Source organism: Sciurus vulgaris (assembly GCF_902686455.1).
Source record: "Sciurus vulgaris genome assembly, chromosome: 11".
Taxonomy (NCBI): domain Eukaryota; kingdom Metazoa; phylum Chordata; class Mammalia; order Rodentia; family Sciuridae; genus Sciurus; species Sciurus vulgaris.
In genome coordinates, this window is record NC_136472.1 from 18,034,754 (window position 1) to 18,056,850 (window position 22,097).

Consider the following 22,097-nt stretch of genomic DNA (forward strand, 5'->3'; position numbering starts at 1 on the left):
TCTTTAGAGGTATTGTTTTTCCCATATAGTTGCTCCATGCCTTATATAAATTAAGACTTCTTTCCAATATTTGTGAGTTTTCTTATTATGTACTGGAATAACTTAAGTTTCAAAATGAACTAAATTGTGTGTTCTGGCACAAAAAGGAGATTCTTCCACTAAGCCAACAGGAAGACAGGGACAGATGTGATTAGAACAATTCACAGGCATGTCTTCTGCTCTCATGCTTCAAGGATGTTGTGTCTTCCTCCTCCTCCTCCTCCTCCTCCTCCTCCTCCTCCTCCTCCTCCTCCTTCTTCTTCTTCTCCTCTTCCTCCGCTTCCTCTCCTAATTATACCATCTTTATCTCTGCCTTCTTCATATATGTGATCTCTTGCTGACCTGCTGAAATTTTTGGGCAAAAGTGAGCATTTCTCTGTATTGTTCTACTTCTACTTTGTAACTAGAAAATCTAATCCATTCTGCACTGTATCCATTTCTGTGATCAAAAATTCAAAGTTGCAAAGTTGAGGTGGTGACTGTAGGACATTAACAGTACACTTAGAGTTTTTTTTTTTTTTCAAACCATGGAGTATTTGCCTTGTAATGGAGGAATCTGACCATTTGCTTCCCTGTCAGAAACAACCCAAGAGAAGTCAGATTATTTTTATTTTTATGAGAATTTCCTAATATTATAATTAATGTGAAATTTTAAAATGTGAATAAAAACAAAATATTTGTGGGTGAAATCAAGCTCTTTTTGCTTATGATAAATTCAATGTATAAATATTTATGATCACTCAACACAGTCTAGGCACTTGTTCTGGTTTTGATCTGAGGTGTTCCCCAGAAGCTCAAGTGTGAGACAATGCAAGAAACATCAGAGGTGAAATGATTGGGTTTTGAGAGCTTTAGCATAACCAGTGCATTAATCTGCTGATAAGGATTAGCTGGATGGTAACTATAGGTGGGCAGGGTGTGTCTGGAGGAGGTAGGTTATTGGGATATGCCCTTGGGGCACATATTTCTTCCCTTCTGAGCCTGGCACTTTCTCTGCTTCCTGGCAGCCATGTCCTGAGCTGCTTTCCTCTTTGGCCATGATGTTATGCCTCACTTTGGGCCCAGAGCAATGGAGCCAACTATCAATGGAGTAGGACCTCTCAAACCCTGAGCTAAAATGAACTATTCCTCTAAAATTGTTCTCATTAGGTCTATTGGTCACAGTGGTGAAAAAACTGACTAAAAGCACTATATTGAGTGCTATGTATACTGTGGATGTAAAATATCAGTTCCCCTTTCTCTTGGTCAATGGTTTGGAAAGGAAGATATTATCAATAAATCAAACTGCATTGAAAGTCAATATTGCAACATGTCATTATGAAATCATGTAACACAACATGAAAGAGGACTATTATGCTGGTTTTATGTTAGTTTAATGTATACAGAAATAGTATTCCCTTAGCGATTAATATCTAAGCTGACATCTACAAGGCAAAAATTGAAGGAAGTTTTGGAGAAACAGAATTCAAATCTGTGCATGAGGTTCTGAGGGGAGAATATGAGTTTGAAAAGAGTTTGGAACAAATCAGTGAATGGGGGAGAGAGTGGCAGAAAAGAGGATGTAGATGGAGAACATATAAGAGCTCTGATCCCCATATATCATCTGGAAAATATGTCTCTGATTAAATATTTATGTGTTTATTTTTGTCTTCATAATTGGACTAGATATTATTTGAGTACATGTGCCATATCCAGCTTATATTTTTATCTCTTAGTTAAGTAGAATAGTTAGTAAAAGAGAAGTAAAGGTCAGGCAGAATATTTTGATCTTTTCTCTGTTTCATGGGTTGGCAAATAAATCCTGTTAAGTTATATGCTTATCGATTTACCACAAAATATCACTTCCCAACACATGAATCTAATATCTTGAACTAACTTTTCTGTATCGCCTTATGTGGATTTGTTCAAATTATTTTACTCATTGAATTTACAACTTGCTCATGTTATTCTAGCCACTTCGTGGAAAGCATTGTGCATTACTCTGTTCAGACTGGAAAGGAGACACAAAAACATCAGTGTTCATGAATTATGCCATTATTTTATATCTTCATTAATCACTTTTCATTAATTAGAATAATTGATAATCTTTAATGCAAAAATCCTGTGAGAATATAGAATAAACTCCAGATCACTAAAATTAATCAGCTCAAGTGATTACAAACTGATGAAATCACATTGCTCAATTCCCAGGACTCTAATGGATATATGTCTAAACCAATTACCAGTTTTCCCCTAGAGTTATCTTTTGTAGTAACATGGTAATTGCGTCTTTAGGGTGTGTTGAAAATACTTTAGGGATAAAAACTCCAAATTGCAAGTGGATAAAAATCCTCTGCCTCTCACCTCTTGGACCACTAGTGTCTCCGAGAGAATCTTTCCTGGGGTCAGGTAGGAATGAAAATTCTGACTTTTATACTTGCACTTCCTTTTCTTGTTTCATATTTAGATCTTCATTAGTAGTGGTCAGGCAACAGCCACAGCAGGTTTGAAAGATAGCTTAGTTCCTTAGTTAATAAAAATCAATGTGCATTTGTTATTTGGATTGATCACTGGAAAATATTAAAAAACTGTTGTACTCAAGTGTTGACAATAATTTTTTTACTCCCAAATATCATTCTCACCATTCATTCAAGTATTGAACTCGCATTTAGATAACACACATTTAGATCATCAATGGAGTAAACACTTCCATCGATTGTGGTATTTATATGTAGAATAATATCTATTGAAAGGACAATCCCTTGACCCCTCCAAAATATTTTGTCAAAAATTCAAAAGAGAGACAAGTTAAGCAGGAGTAATGTTTATTCAAGGAATTATACGTGTGTGTTTGTCTTCCTTCCCTAATAGCTCTTTCCCCGCCCCCCCCAGGCTTATTTTGCCTTGTTACCCAGTGGAAGTTAGTTTGGGGGCTCAATTACTGAAATTAAACTTCACTGACTCTTACTTCTATTTTCTCCAGTCTTTTCTTTGATTTCAACCTCCTCTAGGCTCCCACTGAATCATTTATAGGACAGCACAATACCCTGTGCACATGTGACCCTGTGTTCAGGGACAAGTCAGTGACTGACAGCAGTTGTAGGTTAGCCCACTTTCTCAGATAATTGCATTGTAACAAGCTTGAAATAAGATGCACTTACCCTAAATGGACACAAGTAGTATTTCAGGTACCAGTGGCACTTGTAGAAATGTTTTTCACTGATTGTGTTTTTGACTATTGTTGGTTGTGATTTTTTTCTTTTGAGATGGAAGGATTGGAAATTCTTGAACTTCCAGTTTCACCTAAATATGTATCATGCTTACCAATTCCCCATAAATGGCACCTCTTATATTTTGCTTATTGATAGAACCCTAACAACCTTCCAAATGACAGGTAATGTGGGTTTACGTTTTGAGTCTTCCCATAATACAAATAAGCATGTGTGTTTATACATATTCTTGTGAATCAATTCATTAAGTGGATAATCTGTGCTGGCTTTATTGTCTAGTTTATCCTGAGTCATTCTAACCCAGAGGAAAGCAATTTCACGTCATCAAGCCATTGAAAAGTCACATGTAACTTTATTTTTGTTGTACTGGTTCACAAAGGAATACAGATGTTCCAAAACTCACAGCTACCCTCGCTAACTCCCCATCACCCAGATATTTCACACTGGACACTGGCGTTCTGGGAAAACCTCTGCTGAGAGGGATCTCTACTGCTCTTTCCCAATGTGGTTTAATTATTTTTCTATATAACATTTCTCAAACAAAAGACAAAATATTCTGGCTCCTATAAAACTGACATGACAATCTCTCATATTTTAATGACTTTTCTGTATTAGCATAGGAGTTAGAGAACAATAAGAGTCATGGCAGATAAATTTTGCTACTGCTTACATAAGCATTGAGTAAATGAGCAATCTTTCTAACCACAAGCACACTGTGTACGGTAAACAGTGAGGGGCACTTCGAGTTTGTTGGACTGTGTACCACTTAAATTTCTTATTCATAACAGTAGAAAAATCAGCCCATTTCCATGTGAAATATCTTTGAGCTCTCTTAAGTGTCTCCCAAGGAAAGTCTCTGCATGTGCTGTTTATGCTACAGAAAGTTTTCCCCACTCTTGTCTAAAACAATTCCTAGTTATTTTTAAAGTCCCAGTTAAAGGTTAGTGTCCTTTAATGCCTACCCTGATTTCTCAATATGGTGCCCACATTTTATTGAACTAATAGAATTTTAGTTCAAAATCCTTCTTATTGAACTAAGCACAAGTAACTATAATTTCAATCTCCTGCTACCATGAAGACACCAATCAACTCTTTGAAGATAAGCACTGGCATTACCTTTTTTTTTTTTTCTCTCAGTGAAACAACTTGCATGCATGTGGTGTTTGATGCTGCTTCTGTACAAGTTTCTCTCATCAAGTGATCAGATTATGCAGCCTTCTGAGAGCACCAGAGTCAACATAACTAAATAACATGCATGTGTGTACTTGACTGCCCTTCCAGGAGCAGTTACAGTGGAAAGACATAGCTGGTGACATTGGTATTGCATGGAATTGTTATTTGTAATCACAGATCATGCTTGCAACCTTCTGTGCCCTGGTTAAAGATAGGTTTAAAATTAAATTTAATTGCCAATTCTATATTTTTGGTAGATTTGACATGGAATTAATGAATTCTGATTAAATTAAAATCTCTAGAGATCTTAGAACAAGGGGCATGTGTTACCATATAGCAAAAATTATATTATGTATTTGGAGCAGCTGCTGCTGCCATTTACACAGGTCCACATGCTGGTCCCCTTCAGGTGAGTCCCAGGTCAACCCAAAGGCAACTAAGCTCTGATGTCTTATCTCCTGTGAAATAACAAGGATAATTTTGGGAATACCAAATGAAAATATATTATTTAAAATCCCAGCACAATAATTTCCATTTTTTTTTCACTACAATTGATGTCATTCGAATTGGTAATATTATCTGAAAGTGTAAATTCACAGTAACTAGAATCGTCCATCTGAACTCTGCACTAAGAATAATAATTATCTTCATTAATTTTTATGTTATAATTCTGGATATTATAGTAATATAATAAATATGGTTCAATTATTTTTACATGATTTTGGAACAGTTTAGAGTTAAATTAATATTCCATTAGTAGCAAAATTGGTCAAGTTTTGTTATATTCCCATTTATCCCAGAAAACGTGTAAAGGTTTTCTGGGATAAATGGGAAAAAATGTAGATAGATGACCAAATGAAACTATACTTTAATATTTGGTGACTTCTTTTCCTTTTATAGATGTCTCATCATGTCTTATTCATGCAAACTCATCTAACAAAAATTTTCTTTCTTACTAATTCAAATAGGTCTTCGTTACTTTAAAATTTGGAATCTTACCTTTGGTCTATTTTCATGTGAAAGATGTACTCTTAAATCTTACAAATTTAGCACTAAAACTGATCCTAAAGAATTTCCTTCAAGAAGCTCTAATTCTGCACTTATACAGCTCATAGGGAATTAAATTCTCAAAGGTGACGCTTCTAAATATGCGCACACTCTCGGTGACAGCAAAAATGTTTTCTACACAAATTGCCATTATGTTCAGGACTAGGCCTTCACACAAATTATAGAATTCCATGGTTTTATAAAGGGAAGTTGAAGGTTCAATCTACTTTTGTGCAAACTTTGGCTCCTCAATCCCACATTCACATACATGCTGGTGGCTCAGGAGACACTGTACCAACCGTCTGCACCATGTATACTCAGCTCTTTGATCCCAGGACCTTCTTAAGACAATCAGTCCCTATGTGCTCAGATTCTAATAATATAGTGTGAGGGTAAGTGAGAGAGGAAGGGTAGAAGAAAGGGAGAATAAGTGGGAGAAAGTAAACATCCGAGAGACATTTTATTTACCACCTTCATTCATTTTAATTCATCCAAGTGAACATGTTGATAACTAAGAAAATGGTCAGAGAAAATTCCACCTTGGTGACAGAATTCATTCTCTTGGGATTGACGGATCACCCAGAGCTTCAGTCTATCCTCTTTGTGCTGTTCCTGGCGATCTACCTGATCACTGTCGGGGGCAACCTTGGGATGGTGGTGTTGATCAGAGTGGACTCTCGCCTACACACTCCCATGTACTACTTTCTCGCCAGTTTGTCCTGCTTGGACTTGTGCTATTCCACTAATGTGACTCCCAAGATGTTGGTGAACTTCTTATCAGAGAAGAAAACCATTTCCTATGCTGCCTGTTTAGTGCAGTGCTATTTTTTCATTGCCATGGTGATTACGGAATATTATATGCTAGCTGTGATGGCCTACGACAGGTACATGGCCATCTGTAACCCTTTGCTTTACAGCAGCAAGATGTCCAAAAGAGTCTGTGCTCGGCTGATTGCTGGTCCCTATATCTATGGGTTCCTTAGTGGCCTGATGGAAACCATGTGGACTTACCGCTTGACCTTCTGCGGCTCCAATATCATTAACCACTTCTATTGTGCTGATCCCCCCCTCATCCGGCTCTCCTGCTCTGACACGTTCATTAAGGAGACATCCATGTTTGTGGTAGCAGGGTTTAACCTTTCCAACTCCCTCCTCATTATCCTCATCTCCTACCTGTTCATTCTCATGACCATCCTGAAGATGCGTTCTGCTGAAGGCAGGCACAAAGCCTTTTCCACCTGTGGGTCCCATCTGGTGGCAGTGACTGTGTTTTATGGGACCCTGTTCTGCATGTATGTTAGATCTCCCACTGACAAGTCAGTGGAACAATCCAAAATCATTGCTGTTTTCTACACTTTTGTAAGCCCTATGTTGAACCCCATCATTTATAGTCTGAGGAACAAGGATGTGAAACGAGCTTTTCGGAAACTCATCAGAAGAAATGTGCTCTCTAAATAAAATCACAGAGTATCTTTCATTATAAATCAGAGATCGGTTTGAAGGAACTGTATTCAACTGTAATAGAATTTATAGTAAAGCTAATTTTATTTCCATAATGAAAATATATAATCTATCAGGAAAATACAAAAGACATAGGAACAACAGATTTATAGTTTCAGTGACATGTAAGGATGATGCTTGTGTGAACAGAGAGGAGGTATATATGGAGATGTGGAAAATAAATACTCTTCTTTTGTATAACTTCATATCTACAACTTTATGCATTATACTTATATTAAAAATTATACATTTTATAGCAAAACACCTAGAGTAAAACATTTTTTTTCCCTAGCCCGATCTTACAGTTTCATTTCCAGAGTTACTACAATTAACAATTTCTCAAGTTTCTAGAAAAAAAATTCTTTTTGTACCAGGGATTGAACTCAGAGGTGCTTAACCACTGAGCATATCCCCAGCCCTTTATATATATATATATTTTTTTTTTTTTTTATTTTGAGACAGGGTCTTGCTAAATTGCTGAGGCTGGCCATTGTGATTGTCCTATCTCATCTTCGTGAACCACTGGGATTATAGGCATGCACCACCATCCCAGGATTCCAGAAAATGTTTGTATATCTACAAAGAAATGTGTGATTATATGTATACTTTTACACAAAATGGTTAAGACACACATTGACTGTCATGAGCTGATTTTTAGTTACTTATCATTCGGTAGTGCTTACTACATAGGGCTTCAATCCTGTGTTTCAAAGGATTGTCCCTACATCTGCTGAGGAGAATTACTGTCACCTCTGGGGGAGAATTTTATAATAGCATCTCATGTCCATGCCTGAAATCCACTTATTTCTCTCACTCGTGAGGATAACTTTCAATAAAACATCATCCTTCTTCTGTCACAACAGAACACTAGAATGATTCTCCAGAGAGTTACTTTTTAGATATCAACTTCTTTGGCTCCTACAAGCATATGTGAATGTCCTCAAACAATTGTGGCTTTTATAGAGCTTAACAAGAATGTTCTACATTTCTGGGGCCAGGAATTCTCATGCCTCTCATCCTCTGTCTTTTATTAATAATTTTTCAGGATGGACCTGAAATCTGATATTTGTTAGCAGTTCAAATTTCACTCAGAGTCATTATTTTCCACTATTAGTTATTTACATCTCTAATTTTAGAGTGAAACATGTTTGACTAGTTTGCAAATATTTTAATGCTAAGTGAAATAATGACCAGTTGATATTTTAAAAGATGTAAAATCCTAGTAAATGTGAAGAAGTCACATATTATCAGTGAAGTTGACAAAAATTTTAAGTATCTCTATAAACCACACATTGCTTCTGTACCAAGGGGTTTTCCAGGAGCTTCAGAATAATATAATTATGTAGGTATTGTGAAAGTGTAAAGAACAATCAACATAATCTGTTATGTGGTATAACATATGCATACAGAATTACTGATGCACCAGAAGAAAAAACAATTGAGTAAAGTGCAGTGATTGTGCAAGACACATATATGCATCTTTTATGTACTCTCCCCAACCCACCCACAGCTGCTAGCACAAGGATATGTCAGACCTGGTGGGATCAGAACAAAACATCTGTAAAACCAATTCGTGTTCACATATGTAGAGCTGATTTTCAATGAAAAAGGAAGAGCCACAGACTGTAAACAGTCACCTTCCCTAACAGAAATATTTTTCTCAGTTTTCTTTGTATCTTAGAGTGGATTCCTGTTCCATATGTCCCACCAGGTGACATTTTCAAAGTCATTCATTCTATCTTACTCCATAAAATTATTGTAACTAGATGCTGTTATTCAAACATCTTCCTATGGAAACTTGAATTGCCTACAGATTCTGTGAAAATGCACATATAAACAAAGAACCATTTTTCTTTGTACACTGAATTTAGTTTGTGGAATTCTACTTAAACATGCGTTTGGATGTATTCCTACTTCAGCACATACACATATTTAGTTTTGTAAAACCAGGCTCTTTATTTTTCCAATTTTTCTGATTTCAGGGTCCATGCTTCTATCTTATAGCCTAACCTGAAACCCAATAGAAGTTCAATGATGATTTCAGCATAAAATAGTAAACAAATCTTCATTGTCAAAATTAGCACTGTGCCCCATTTTAGAAGATTTAGGAATAGTGTCTTTGGATGGACCAATGAAGACTCCAAGGGAATATTAGTCATAAGTCAACTGTACTTTTCAGAAATACAAGTGACCATATATCATTGACATTTAGGGTTGACTTTAGCAATGTGAAACCCATAATGATACCCCCCGCCCCACATACAAGTTCAAGGTAAATGAGGACTTAAACCAAGTGCCTTCATGAATTGACAGGCTGGCTGGAATCATACCATAGGCTTTTAATACTCTCTATGTTATAATCCATCTTATACTGTGCAGGACATAGAATAAGCATGTGTTTGTGAAACTTTATTTTAGTTTTCAGGAGTTATTTTAGTCAACCCTTAATTTTCCCTAAAAATTTTGGAATAATTCCTTTATTAATGACTTATTAAAAATTCCCCTATTACTGAATGTCATGAGAGATTTCAGAAAGAATCTTCAAATTCATATTTCCCTCTGTTCAAAGTTAATGCTTCTGGATTCTTTTTATGTTAAACAATTTGGGAAATAATATAAAGAAAAAGTATAGAAGAAAAGAGAAAATATTTACTGTATTTTCTAAGAAATAATAATTATCAGAATTATTTTATATTTTTCTTCCCTAAGTTATTAAAAGAGTTAAACTTAGCAAGTATTTCATTAAGAAAAATATACACATGTATTAAAATTGTTTTATAGAACTATAATTTTATGACCCTAATACTTTAATTCTTACATCAGATATTTTCTTGTTATCAATATATGTATGATTAACATTTAGACACATGCACAAGAAGATAAAGAAATAATTTTCATGAAAGGTTAAGCACTGTTTTAATATCTGTCATTTTGTTTACTCTGCCTGTCTATATCCTGGGGTGAGTGTTGTAACCTGTATTTTAGATATGAGGAAATAGAGACTCATATCTCATTAGTACCCTAAAAATCACATATGTCTGAATGCAGGTTCAATTTTTTCTAGCTTCAAAATGTATACCCATACCATCTTTTACTTTTTTTTCTGTTCTCAGAATTAAACCCAAGAGCTACATCCCATCTCTTTTTATATTTTATTTTGAAACAGGGTCTCACTAAATTTCTTCAAACTGGCCAGGTGGTCCTCTGCCTCAGCATGAAGTTGCTAGGATTACAGGTGTGTGTATCACACTCTCTTTCACACTTATCATGATACTATTTTCCCTATTATACTTCATTTAAAGATAAAGTTATGAAATGAATACGACCATAATTTTCCGTCTTTCAAAAGCATTCTTGATCAGGTATTTGACACTTACACACACATGAATTGTGATCTTGTGATCTACTACAAGAAAATATCTCACTTTATAATGTGCAGAGAATTTCAACTTGTTCAATAAAGTGAGCTTTGTGGTCAGGTCCTGACTTCATTGCTTTTCTATTTAATTAATTGTTAAGAGCATGGAATCAAACTTGGTACACTACATGACCTCTCTCTCCCTCAGCTTCTTCCCTCTTTGAAATGCATATTACTTTCTCATAGGGATGTTGTGTAGAAGAACCCACAGATTAATACTGATAAAGAACTTGGGAAAACACAGTATTCACTCAATGAAAGTTAGATCCTTATTCTTCATTAACTCAAGTTTTATTTCACCTTTTTATTCCTTTCTACATTTTCCTTCATTGCATCTATCATTCTTCAGATATAATGAATGTCTGTGTCCTCTAAGACAGTGTGAATGCTACAAGGTCAGAAACAGTGCTTTGGGGTTAATGCCTTTCTGTTGCTTAGCCTGGTACATAGTTTGTGCTCCCTACAAATGATGAATATGTAGATCCCTTAAAATTGAGATAATAATATTTCTTTTACATGGTGATAGGATGTTTCTGTAAAACAGATAAAACATTGAGGGAATCTTAAATGAATAAGTTAAATGTGTATATTCATATATAATCAGTCTGCTTTTATTTCCTTTAAACAGAAGAACTCATATGGAAATGTTCAGAATAAACCAGACTCGAGAGAAGGAATTTAGCTTCCTGAGGTTGACCACATGTCCAGTACTGCAGCCTACCTTCTTGGTCTTGTTTCTTGCATTATGCTTTCTCTGGGTTGTGGAAGAGGTGGGCACACATCTGAAGACCACATCCTCAGTCTGTCTCCTCACCCGTCTGCCAATACCACAAATTCTGGGTAGCTTTTTATTTGAAAAGTTCCTTTTCATAGTCAGTTTATGTCAACACTGTAACATGATCACATTCCTGTCCACTCGGTGTTTTGTCCCTGCTGGCCTCTGGGGCAAACGCATTTGCGTGGTCATCTGCCTTCCACGCAGGTTCTAGACAGTACTGAGTCTAGGGCACTCCACACATATGGGACTGTCTTTGCCTATATGCATGGTTTCACCACAGAATTGTTGAACAATCACAGCTGCTTTCTTCAGAGATTATATCAGAGAACTTCATTGTGTTTTACAGGTTGCAGTTACTCAGATTAAAAAAATGGATTTTACTATAAAAACGTATTTGGACCTCCAGAATATGCTTAGGAGTATGTAGAATTCCCAAGTTCACATTTTAACCAAAAATTTGGAATATTTCTACTCTGTAAAACTAGTAAAACCTTTCTGCTTCTTAATCCTATCTTATAACTATGGTAAGGGAATAGAATTTCATGGAAAAAAATCAATATTAAAATAAAATACCTATCTACTATATAGGTTTGTGATTTTTTTTTTTTTTTTGAACTATCAATTAAAAGAAAGGAAGAATGGAATTTTGGGGGAAAAAAAAGGAGAAATAGTTAATTTTATGTGTGAAGTTGGCTGACTAAGGGTTTCCTAAATAGTTGGAAAAATATTATTTTGGGTATATCCATGAATGTTTTATCTGGAAGAAATTAATTATTAAGTTAATTAGTAGAATTAAAAGACCTTTCCTCATCCACATGTGTGTTGGCATTATCCAGTTAGTTGAGGGACTGCCTAGAAAAAGCATGCAAAAGAAAGGCAAGTTTTTTTCACTCTGATTGATATTCCATGTTATGTCTTCAGAAGTTGGTGATCCTGGTTTTTAGATCTTCAGGTTTACATCAAGACTTACACTCAGTAGTCAAAGCTTCAGGTCTTCAGATTCAGACTAAACTATGCCACAGGCTTTCCTTGTTGTTCAGTTTTCAGTTGGGAAATCATTGGATTTCTTGGCCTTTGAATTATATAAGCCAATTTCATATATATATGGAATGTATATGTACACAACACATACACACTATACATTTACATATATATTAGTGTTTGTGTATGTGTACTATCGTCTTATATATAATATATATTACTGGTTCTGTATCTGTCAAGAACTCAATTAATGTCAATTTTAAGGGATGGAGGGAGTGGTTCTAGAGGAACAGAATTTTAAGAATGAGTTTCCTGAGTAGTTCATGCCATGGACTGTTTATAAACAAATTGTCCAGATTAGATTCTTCTAATCAACCACTTATAAGATGCAAGGAGGTAAGTTGCTGGGTACATCATGATTTTGAACACATTTAGAAAAAAAGGGAATTCAAAAACATTAATTTTTACTCCAGATTTTACTTCACAATGTGGAGATAGAATAAAATGAGCTCAGGTCAAACTTAAGAGCTTTTAAGGGTTCCCTGAAAGAACACCTCATCTTTCATTTCTGCAGTTGTAGAATTACAGACTGGGATCTTGTAAATTGGGATGGGGATAAATTGTGGAAAGACTCTGATAAACTGGGAACATTTGGCTTCTAAATTCCAATGAGTTTTCTTTGCCAGTAAAAGAGGGACCCAACACCTGATGACAGCAGCGTCCCCATTCCCAGTAGAATTGGTCTCACCATTCCAAACAGAAGCCTCCTTCTCAAATCCAGTTGCAATTGCCTTTCTACTCTTAGTGGCAATGGTATCCACAACCCACTAGTAGCAGTTTCTCTCACCATGTGATATTGGTCTTTTTATCTTTGTGTTCAAGGATTAACCCTGCCTTTTCTGAGGAAATAGTAGTCTCTTGCCAAACAAGAAAATGATGATTACCCTCAAGACCCACTTTCATAACTCCTTTTTATTTCTGGACTCATAACTAAGACCCAGGTCACAGAAGGACCCTGAAGATGAGATCCATAGTATGACCCATGAGGAGGTGTATTACAGCCCAAAGAACAACTTGTGTTTCTAATTTATACAAGTCAAAATCTATAGAACATGTGTGGGAATGGATATCAAGGGAGTAAGATAAGGGAAGGGACATAAAGTAGGATCAGAATGAAATTATTGATATACGTCCTCTAAGCATAGAATATGGCATTTATGTTGCATCTTGGAGAGTGAAGAAAAGTTATATGTGTTTTCCATTTCTGTGACTAAAATACCTAACAAGAACAACACAGAGGAAGAAAAAATTATTTTGGTCTACAGTTTCAGAAATTGAATCCATAGTTGGTTCACTCCATTGTTCTGGGTCCAAGGTGAGGCAAAAAGTGATGGTGGAAAGGCATGGCAGAGGTAAGTTATTCAATTCATTGCAGTCCAGAAAACAGAGAGAGGAGCTAGGGAGAAGATATATTCCAGACTATACGCTTTTGACCTACCCTCCCAGCATGCCTCACCTGCCTATGATTACCACATAGCAGTCCTTTCAAATTATCAATCTGTCAAATTAATTAATCCACTTATGAAGTCATAGCTTTCATAATCTGACCATTGCACCTCTACACATTCCTGTATTGCCTAACACATGAGCTTCTTCTGGGATATCTTTAAAAATCCAACTCAAAACTTCTCAATAGATTTTTTGTTTGTTTGTTTGTTTGTTTGGCTGGCCAAAATGTGGGTGAAGAATGACCCATTATGAGAGAATTGGAAATGCCTGATCTCCATTGATTAATCATCAAGAAAGGGATTTTTAGAGCTTAGTGAGATTGGGAGAGTTCAGAACACAAACTGTTCACCAATGCTTTGAGAAGTAATCTTGTGAGTGGAGTCCCAGCATCCTTTAAGTCTCCTGGTTGATCTTCTTTATAGATTAAACTTTAGAGTAAGAAAAAAAAATCATTTAATTAGGAAACATCGGTTTAATGATAGCAAAGCAGATGGATCTTGATATGGTCATTCTGTCTTTTAATTGTTTTTCAGAGTTAAGTCAGTTCCCTGACAAAGACCCTTTCAAATGAAGTGGAGGCAGAGTCCCTTCAAGGAAAGATGCTATATACCACTCACTCCACAGGGACCTAAGAACTTTTTACTAGGCACAGCATGTTGGGAAAAGGAAATGATGAGATCTGGGGGAAATTTGGGTACTGGAGGCATGTGACCAGTGGAGTTTCTGTTCAGATCCATCTCACGGTGAACCCATCCTGCCCACAACCTTGTAATGCATAATTAGAACAGGCATTCTTAACAGTTGGCAGAATTCCCATGTTGGTTTTCCGACTTGTGAAACTAGGGTAAGAGAAATAGTTAAAGTATTTTTTTTTAAATGTTTTGTATGCACATAGGAAGAAAAAAATTTCTCATTAAGGCTTTCAGGGTAGTTCTCCCAGGAAAGGACACAACTGAGCTGGGTTTTTAAAGCTCAGTAGAAATTTAAAAGGGTAAGAAACTGAGGGTAAAGGCATTTCCTAAGGAGGGAATAAGATGATTGAAGGAGAGCGGAATATCCATTGTGGTTGGAAAGTAAGAAAATAGAAGACTGAATAGTAAAAATGGATCAGAGAAGGAGGACATACGTTGAATTAATTTGGTTTAAATGAGAAAACTGCAACAATTTTTAACCTAAGTAGAGACATGAAAATAATGTATCATCCAGCTGCGTAGTGTTAGCATGTGTCTGAAAAAGGAGTCTGTAAACAGCAATGATCTGGTTTTTACCAATGCAGGGAGAGACTGCCTGATTGGGAGGCAGGTCCTGCACCAATAGGTTCTGCAAAGGATGTTCCTTCCCACGCCATTTTTATTCCCTTCCAAGATTTCTAGCTCTCTGCTTTCATCTGGGGACTACCTTCGGGAGAATCATATGAATTGGTGACTAATTCACCTGTGTATTTTCCTTTTGCTGTCTTTCAAGTGCTCCATTTCTTTACAGGTTTGGTGTTGAGATGTTCAATTCCTTACTATCAAAGCTGTAAACTGCATGATGATAAATCTGCCCTTAGTCTCCAAATCCATATCCCTGAATAGAGAGTTTCACTAAGCTTTCAGGGTAAAGCCACAATGTTATTATCTCCCCAACTCCTGCATACAGTCGCTAGATATCTGTTTGGTTTTCAAGGAGAAACAACCTAGGATCAACTATAGTGCACACTCCTATTTTAAAGATGAGAAAAAAAGAGACTTGCCCAAACTTAATGGACTAAACTATAAAGACGGAATTACTCAGTGGAACAAAAACCACTTTCTTTGGTTTTCTTGTTTCTCCCTCCAGCTAAATGCTATAATGAATGTATTATATATTGCTTTCATGTGCCTGGAATGCATGGCCATTTCTTACTCACTTTAGTGAATATTTAATCATGAAACATGATAAATTAACAGCAAAGAAAGGCAAGTTAGTGATAAAAGATATATTTTTAGTCATATCTGCTTTCTTTTCAGCCAGTTTACTTAATATCTTTTTTTTTTTTTTGAATTTGGAAAAATTAATTATCCTCAATAGTACTCAATTTCCTCAATATAAAAGAATTTAAAATATTTATCTCAGAGTTTTAATGTTTCCAATACCATAAGTCTTGAAAAAATGTTGACTATATTGAGATATGGAAGTTAGTTACTTTATTAATCAGATATATTAAAAACACTTTACCACTAGGAGATTTAGTAACTATCCATATAAGGTACATTCTGGCCCAGGGAAATAAAAGATGGAAGAAATTTTGTCTGAGTTTGAAAACATTTCTTCCATTGCATTTGTCTTGGACTTTTCTTGAAACAAAACAACATGAAATAAGAAAAAAAATTTTAATATTTTTTAAATTTTGATTTGAAATGAGTGTCTGGTCCCTCCAATGATACTATATGGTGGGAAATGCTCAGATTAAACTGGGAAGCAAGTGAAATGAGTAACATTTTTCTTTGTTTTCTTTTAGAATGCAGATCTTTCTCCTGAGTAATGGAGATGGTGAGGTCCAACAATGCCCAGTAACGCAGAGCAAGCAGTAAGTTCATTACCAAGAGAGATGGAGAAGACAGAAAAAGAGATCCTTAAGTCATTCCTAACTCCCATGGTGAGAGTCCCTGAGCTGTCTTCAGGGAACTTTTAATTGGTGGGATTGATGACTTCATTTTGAATTTTTTTTGAAATGCAATAGGGAAACGAAATCAACCTTATAAATACAAGTAAAAGTGTCCCTCACTTATTTTTGAAGACCTTTTGGCTTTCTCTCCTTCTTTATAGGTAGGGAGTTACTTGCTCTGTTCGTAACTAACCAAAGTATCATTATTTATACATGGAATCTAAACCCTTATTTGGTAGTAATGAGTGCTTGGTCAGAAATAGTTAAATGACTGCATAGAAAGGAGGGTGTTTTCTATCTCTGTGGTATCAGTGCACAGAATCTGAAAATTTGTGCTTCAGATTAAACTGAAATTTCTGTGATGGCTTTATGTACTTTACATAATGTCAAATCTTTGAATACATTTTAACTTTTAAACCTCAAAGAAAATTCCTAGGACAAGAGTTCATGGTGAGAAAAAATACAGTTCATGAAAGTGAGGTAAGTTGTCTACAAATGTACAGATAATATGTACCACAGTTGTACTTTTTAAAGTCAAAACTGAAAACTTCAAAAAACTTTGAATTGATTTTCTGAGATAAATATAAGTGCTGAGGTTGCTGAAAATGTTTTAGGACAAAATGATTTTTATGGCTTTAGAAAGTACCAAGAGAGATTGGTAGACCTTTTCCAAGGCAGATGGGATGCATATGTACACATGAACATATGTTTACATGTAGTAAACATCTGTGTGTATACAGACAATGTATAAATCAGGGAGAATTTGCACCCATAGACAAGGGCAAAGAAGATAGATGAAGATGGAGGGGAGACCGGGAGAGAGAGAGAGACAAGTGTACTTATCATCTTTCTAAGATCACAGTTTCTATTATACAGACAGTTTTTTAGTTTTAAACAGCTAAATCTACACACAAGGCTAAAATGGATTTACAGAGGAGCTTGAGATTAAGAGTCGGCAAAATGTGGATTACTTAGAATAATATAGTGAACAAAAATAAGAATTTTTTGGAGTTGTTTCAGGAGAGAAAACGTGGAGGTAAGAAGTTGGAGAGAGAGAAATAAAGGCAACTAGAGAGTATTTTGAAGATGGGGATTCAATGTTATAAAATTGCCGGAGTGCAATTTTATTTTACTTTTTTTGCAACTAATATCTCTCTTTCATCTATTTTCCACGGGGTTGCAGTATTACGTGTCTCTATGTATTTGTGAATATTCTGGATTTCTAAATGCCATGAAATGGATGGAAAAATTTCAGGCAAATTTAAAAGAAACTGACCTCAGGATTATTGAAGCATCATCATAACACATTTTAAGTCATGCTAGTCCTTGGGCATAATCACTGAGGGATTAATTAGACTCAAACTAATAACGATCACTTCATATAGTTAACTTGGTGGCAGGTAAGAGTAATCTTGAGTGGTGATCCTAAGAAGGTATTTGTGTTGTTGGGATAGGAGCTTCAATTTCTGGGGAAGTGCCGAGGGACCTAGGTGGATGGGAGAGGTCGGGGCCATGGAGAAACAACAGACAGAGACACCAAGTGTTCTGAGGTTGAATCTGTTTCTTTATTTTTTCTGCCAGTCTTTTTATAGATATTTTTCTTTAGTAATGATTATATCTTTTTAAATAAGAAAAACCTTCAAAAGTACAATCTATGCTGCTTCTCAAAGTACACATTCACTCTATATGACAGCCCAGAGCAAAACAACCTTATTTCCCAGTTAGATTAAAACAACCTTGTCTCCCAGCTAAACTGAAACAACCTTGTCTCCCAGCTAAACTGAGGGCACCATGATCTGCCAGCCTTCAACCTTCAGAACAAACATGTCACTAGATTTTCTGAGAAACCACCCACACCATGAACTCCAGTGTTTAACAGTAAAAAGTTTTTTATTATATTAAAGGGCAAAGAAATCAACTTATAGTTAATATTTAGTCTACACTATTTCATATAATGGTGAACTACAATCTTGTTCTGATTCACAAAGAATTAGACTAAACATAGGAAAAACACAAATTATATTTATAACTAATCTAAATATTTTTATTATGTAAAGTATCTCTAGAATCAACTATTAAAACTAGGAAAGCAACAAAGGATAAATACCACATCCAAGCTCAGAGGAATGCCTCCTTATCCATTTATATTTAGAAATTATTATACTAAAGCAATCACAGGCTCCTTTTAACTTGAGCATAGCTACAGTTGTTTATTTTCATGTATTTTATCTATGTATTACTGATAAATTTTTATTGTACACTATTTTGTGTCCCAATACATTAAATCTTCCCAATGTTTTTCCAATAAGTTTCTAATGCTGTATTGATTATTAATATTAAAAAGCAACTACACATGAAGATGTGCCATGCCTATGGCTCCCAAGAGGGAGGATAATCAACAGAACCATGTCAAGTGTTGGAGCCTCTACTCCAACAGAACCGTGTCAAATGTCAGATCCTCTAGTCCAACAGAACTGTGTCAAGTGTTGGAGTAGCAGGAAATAGATGCAGCAGGGAAGCAAAATGAAATAAGAGTGAAAGAAGTTAGAAACACATTTTTTCTTTACATAAAAATTCTGAGCTAGTATGTCAGTTCAGTCCCCCCAAGATTTTAGAAGCACCCACCTACTCAATCTCGTTTTACTGTCCTCTCTAAAGATTTCCTCTCAGCCATGTGAGTCCAGATGACTCAGCACAATGTCCCCATCACATCCAGGGAGACAGGAGAGTGGACAAGCCTATCTTATACACAGGTGGATAAAATTTGCACACTTCTCTCTCATCACATTCTCTTGGCCAGAATCTTCTCTTTGACTGTAGCAAATCTAGTTGGAGAATAAACAAAGAAAAATGAAATCATTCCCAATTTTTGTGTGTGTGTGTGTCATTGCTGTTGTTGTTCTCTTTCTCTCTCTCTCTCTCTCTCTCTCTTGTTTGTTTTACTTTCATTTTTATTTTTTTGTTTTTGTCTAAATAGCTGTCCTTGGTTGACTCTGAGGTGCAAAGGTGAGCTCTTGGGGAGGAGCTGGCTTCCAGCCCAGGCTCTATCAAACCCTGGTTTCTGGATTGGATCATTGCTTCTGCTATCTCAGTTTTCTGGACTGTAGAGTAACAGACAGAACTAAGTATTTCTGTTCCCCTATTCAAGACTGATGCTCTGAAAAATTAGCTTTTCTAAAGCTTACTGAATTAACTGGAAAAATGTTAGAAGACGTTCCCAAGCTTTTCTTTAGGATGTGTAATTGTATGATTTTTCAAGTGTTTTTCTTTCTTCCATTTTTTCCCCCCAAGATAGCAGCTAATCATTCTAAAATAGGACATTTTTTTTTTGTATCTTGCAAATAATGAATTAAGATTTATCTTTATCACTTGATAACCTTATTAAAAGGGTATTTTATTTGGCATGGTATAGAAGAAATAAATGTTATCAAGAAAATAACTTCTGGTACAGTTTTCTCTTTCTAGTTAAGTTATCTGGAAAATTAACTGAGATAATAGGTGAGTATTCATTTGTTTTTATCAGATTGAGTGGTAAAATCTGAGAACTAAAAAGGAATGTGTGGCTAAAAGTAAAATGTAAAAGGTAGACACAGCAGAAATGGAGATGGCTAAGAAGAGTAATTCCTGACAAAGAACATTAATAGACAAAGAGAAATAAGAGACTAATTAGAAGAGAAAAAAGCCTAATTAAAGTGATTGATATCCCGTAGAGAGCCAGTTTTTTTAACTAATGTTCAATTACATTTTGTTTTAATTAAACCACTCATTCTATTGTCTCCTGAAACAAAAAAAGTCATAGAAAAATTAAAACATGGAGAAAAGCAAAGCAAAGCAAGTTCTAAGACATAAGAACATTGTCACTCTTTAAAAGAACTTCTGTTACTGATCTAAAGTTCTCCTTTCTCACTGAGGGGAATGATGAGAGGAAACATAACCTCAGTGACTGAGTTCATTCTCCTGGGACTGACCAACCGCTTGGAATTGCAGATTCTCTTCTTTGTGTTGTTTCTGGCCATTTACACAGTCACAGTGGCAGGGAATTTTGGCATGATTGTACTCATCCGGGTCAACGTCCGGCTTCACACGCCCATGTACTTCTTTCTGAGTCACTTATCCTTTGTGGATCTGTGTTTCTCTTCCAATGTGACGCCAAAGATGCTGGAAATTTTTCTTTCAGAGAAGAAAACCATTTCCTATCCTGCTTGCCTGGTACAGTGTTACCTTTTTATTGCCTTGGTCCACGTCGAGATCTACATCCTGGCTGTGATGGCCTTTGATCGGTACATGGCCATCTGCAGCCCTCTGCTTTATGGCAGCAAAATGTCCAAGAGTGTGTGCACATCCCTTGTTCTGGTGCCTTATGTGTATGGAGCACTCACCGGCCTGATGGAGACCCTGTGGACCTACCACCTAACCTTCTGTGGCCCAAATGAAATCGATCACTTCTATTGTGCTGACCCCCCACTGATTAAGCTGTCCTGTTCTGACACCTACAACAAAGAAACATCAATGTTTGTTGTAGCTGGCTGCAATTTTTCCTTTTCTCTGCTCATCATTCTTTTTTCCTACCTTTATATTTTCCCTGCTATCTTGAGAATCGGCTCCACGGAAGGCAGGCGCAAAGCTTTCTCCACCTGCGGTTCCCACCTGACAGCGGTCATCATATTCTTTGCAACTCTCTTTTTCATGTACCTCAAACCCCCTTCCAAGGAATCTGTGGAACAAGGAAAACTGGTGGCTGTGTTTTATACCACAGTGATTCCCATGTTGAACCCCATGATTTACAGCCTTAGAAATAAAGAGGTGAAAGAAGCTTTAGCTAAAGAGCTGTCAAGGAGAAAAACATTTTTCCTAAAAAAAAATTCACATTTCTTTTTTGTTTCAATGATTTCTCTAGACTAGATTTTTTCTTTTTTAAGCCACAGGCCAGAACTGGTGGCAAAGCAAATATATATGGTCTATATGTTACATGAATGGAGAGCACCACAGTGTTTGAAACTTCAATTATTTTCTAAAATGCAGCACATGGAATAAGTCTGATTACACAGTTTTCACACTTGCAATTGCCATTCTTCCTGAATCACTTATTTCAAGTTCTCTGCTCTTGGTGCACAGGAAGGCTTTGTGCCTCTAGTCCCATAGGTTAAGCAAGAGCATGTGGCTATTTCTGGAAAATGATTTAGAATTTGTGTGACTTCTCAGTTGAGAGTGTGATTGTTTGTGAGCACACTCTTCAGATGGTCTTTTCTTCTTCTCCATGGTGACCTGCAAAATTTATGACGGAGGTTGTGCAGTCCGAAGACATGGAACAAATTTCTCAAATGTAGAACACTGGTGGATAACATTGTTTTTATAAGCTACTATGATGTTGTGAGTTTGTTCATTTCCCAGCATAGAATATCCTATTCTGATGAAAGCAATATTACTTAGATAAAATTGCAGCACATTAAAGTATATAAGATGGAAATTTTAGAGGTCTAAAAGAATTATATTTGAGAAATAGTTTGCTTTTTTGTGATTTTATATAAATGTGTGCTTAGTTAAAATTATTTATAGTAATTATTATTTAAAATGACTAGTGATTAGTCATATGTATAGTTTTAAATGTCAAATAAATTATAAGTCTTATTGAAATTCCTGTTTCAATGATATCCTATCCTTAATTCCACATACATAATGGCTTCTTGTCATTTCCTTGGGGAATTAGCCCACCTTAAGTTATGTACTTTTTTAAAAAAATTATTGAGTTTTCAAATACAGATATGGTTTTTTGACTTTTTCTTTTCTTTTTTTGTACCAGGGATTGAACCCAGG

At 35.8% G+C, this 22,097-nt stretch overlaps 2 protein-coding genes across 2 annotated transcripts in view; both read left to right on the forward strand.

Moving 5' to 3' along the window:
- Positions 1-5,987: 5,987 nt before the first annotated feature.
- Positions 5,988-22,097, forward strand: part of LOC306639692 (uncharacterized protein) — a gene marked incomplete at its 5' end in the record, with an annotated part of 32,189 nt that continues 16,079 nt past the window's right edge. Inside the window, 3 exons of the mRNA XM_079103469.1 lie at positions 5,988-6,911; positions 19,261-19,289; positions 20,177-21,086. Of these exons, the coding sequence (XP_078959595.1) occupies positions 5,988-6,911; positions 19,261-19,289; positions 20,177-21,086 (1,863 nt within the window). The remainder of the gene's footprint in view (positions 6,912-19,260; positions 19,290-20,176; positions 21,087-22,097) is intronic.
- LOC306639031 (olfactory receptor 5M3) overlaps positions 21,497-22,097 on the forward strand; it is a 33,078-nt gene continuing 32,477 nt past the window's right edge. Inside the window, exon 1 of the mRNA XM_079102474.1 lies at positions 21,497-21,606. The gene's annotated coding sequence lies outside the window, so the exon portion shown is untranslated. The remainder of the gene's footprint in view (positions 21,607-22,097) is intronic.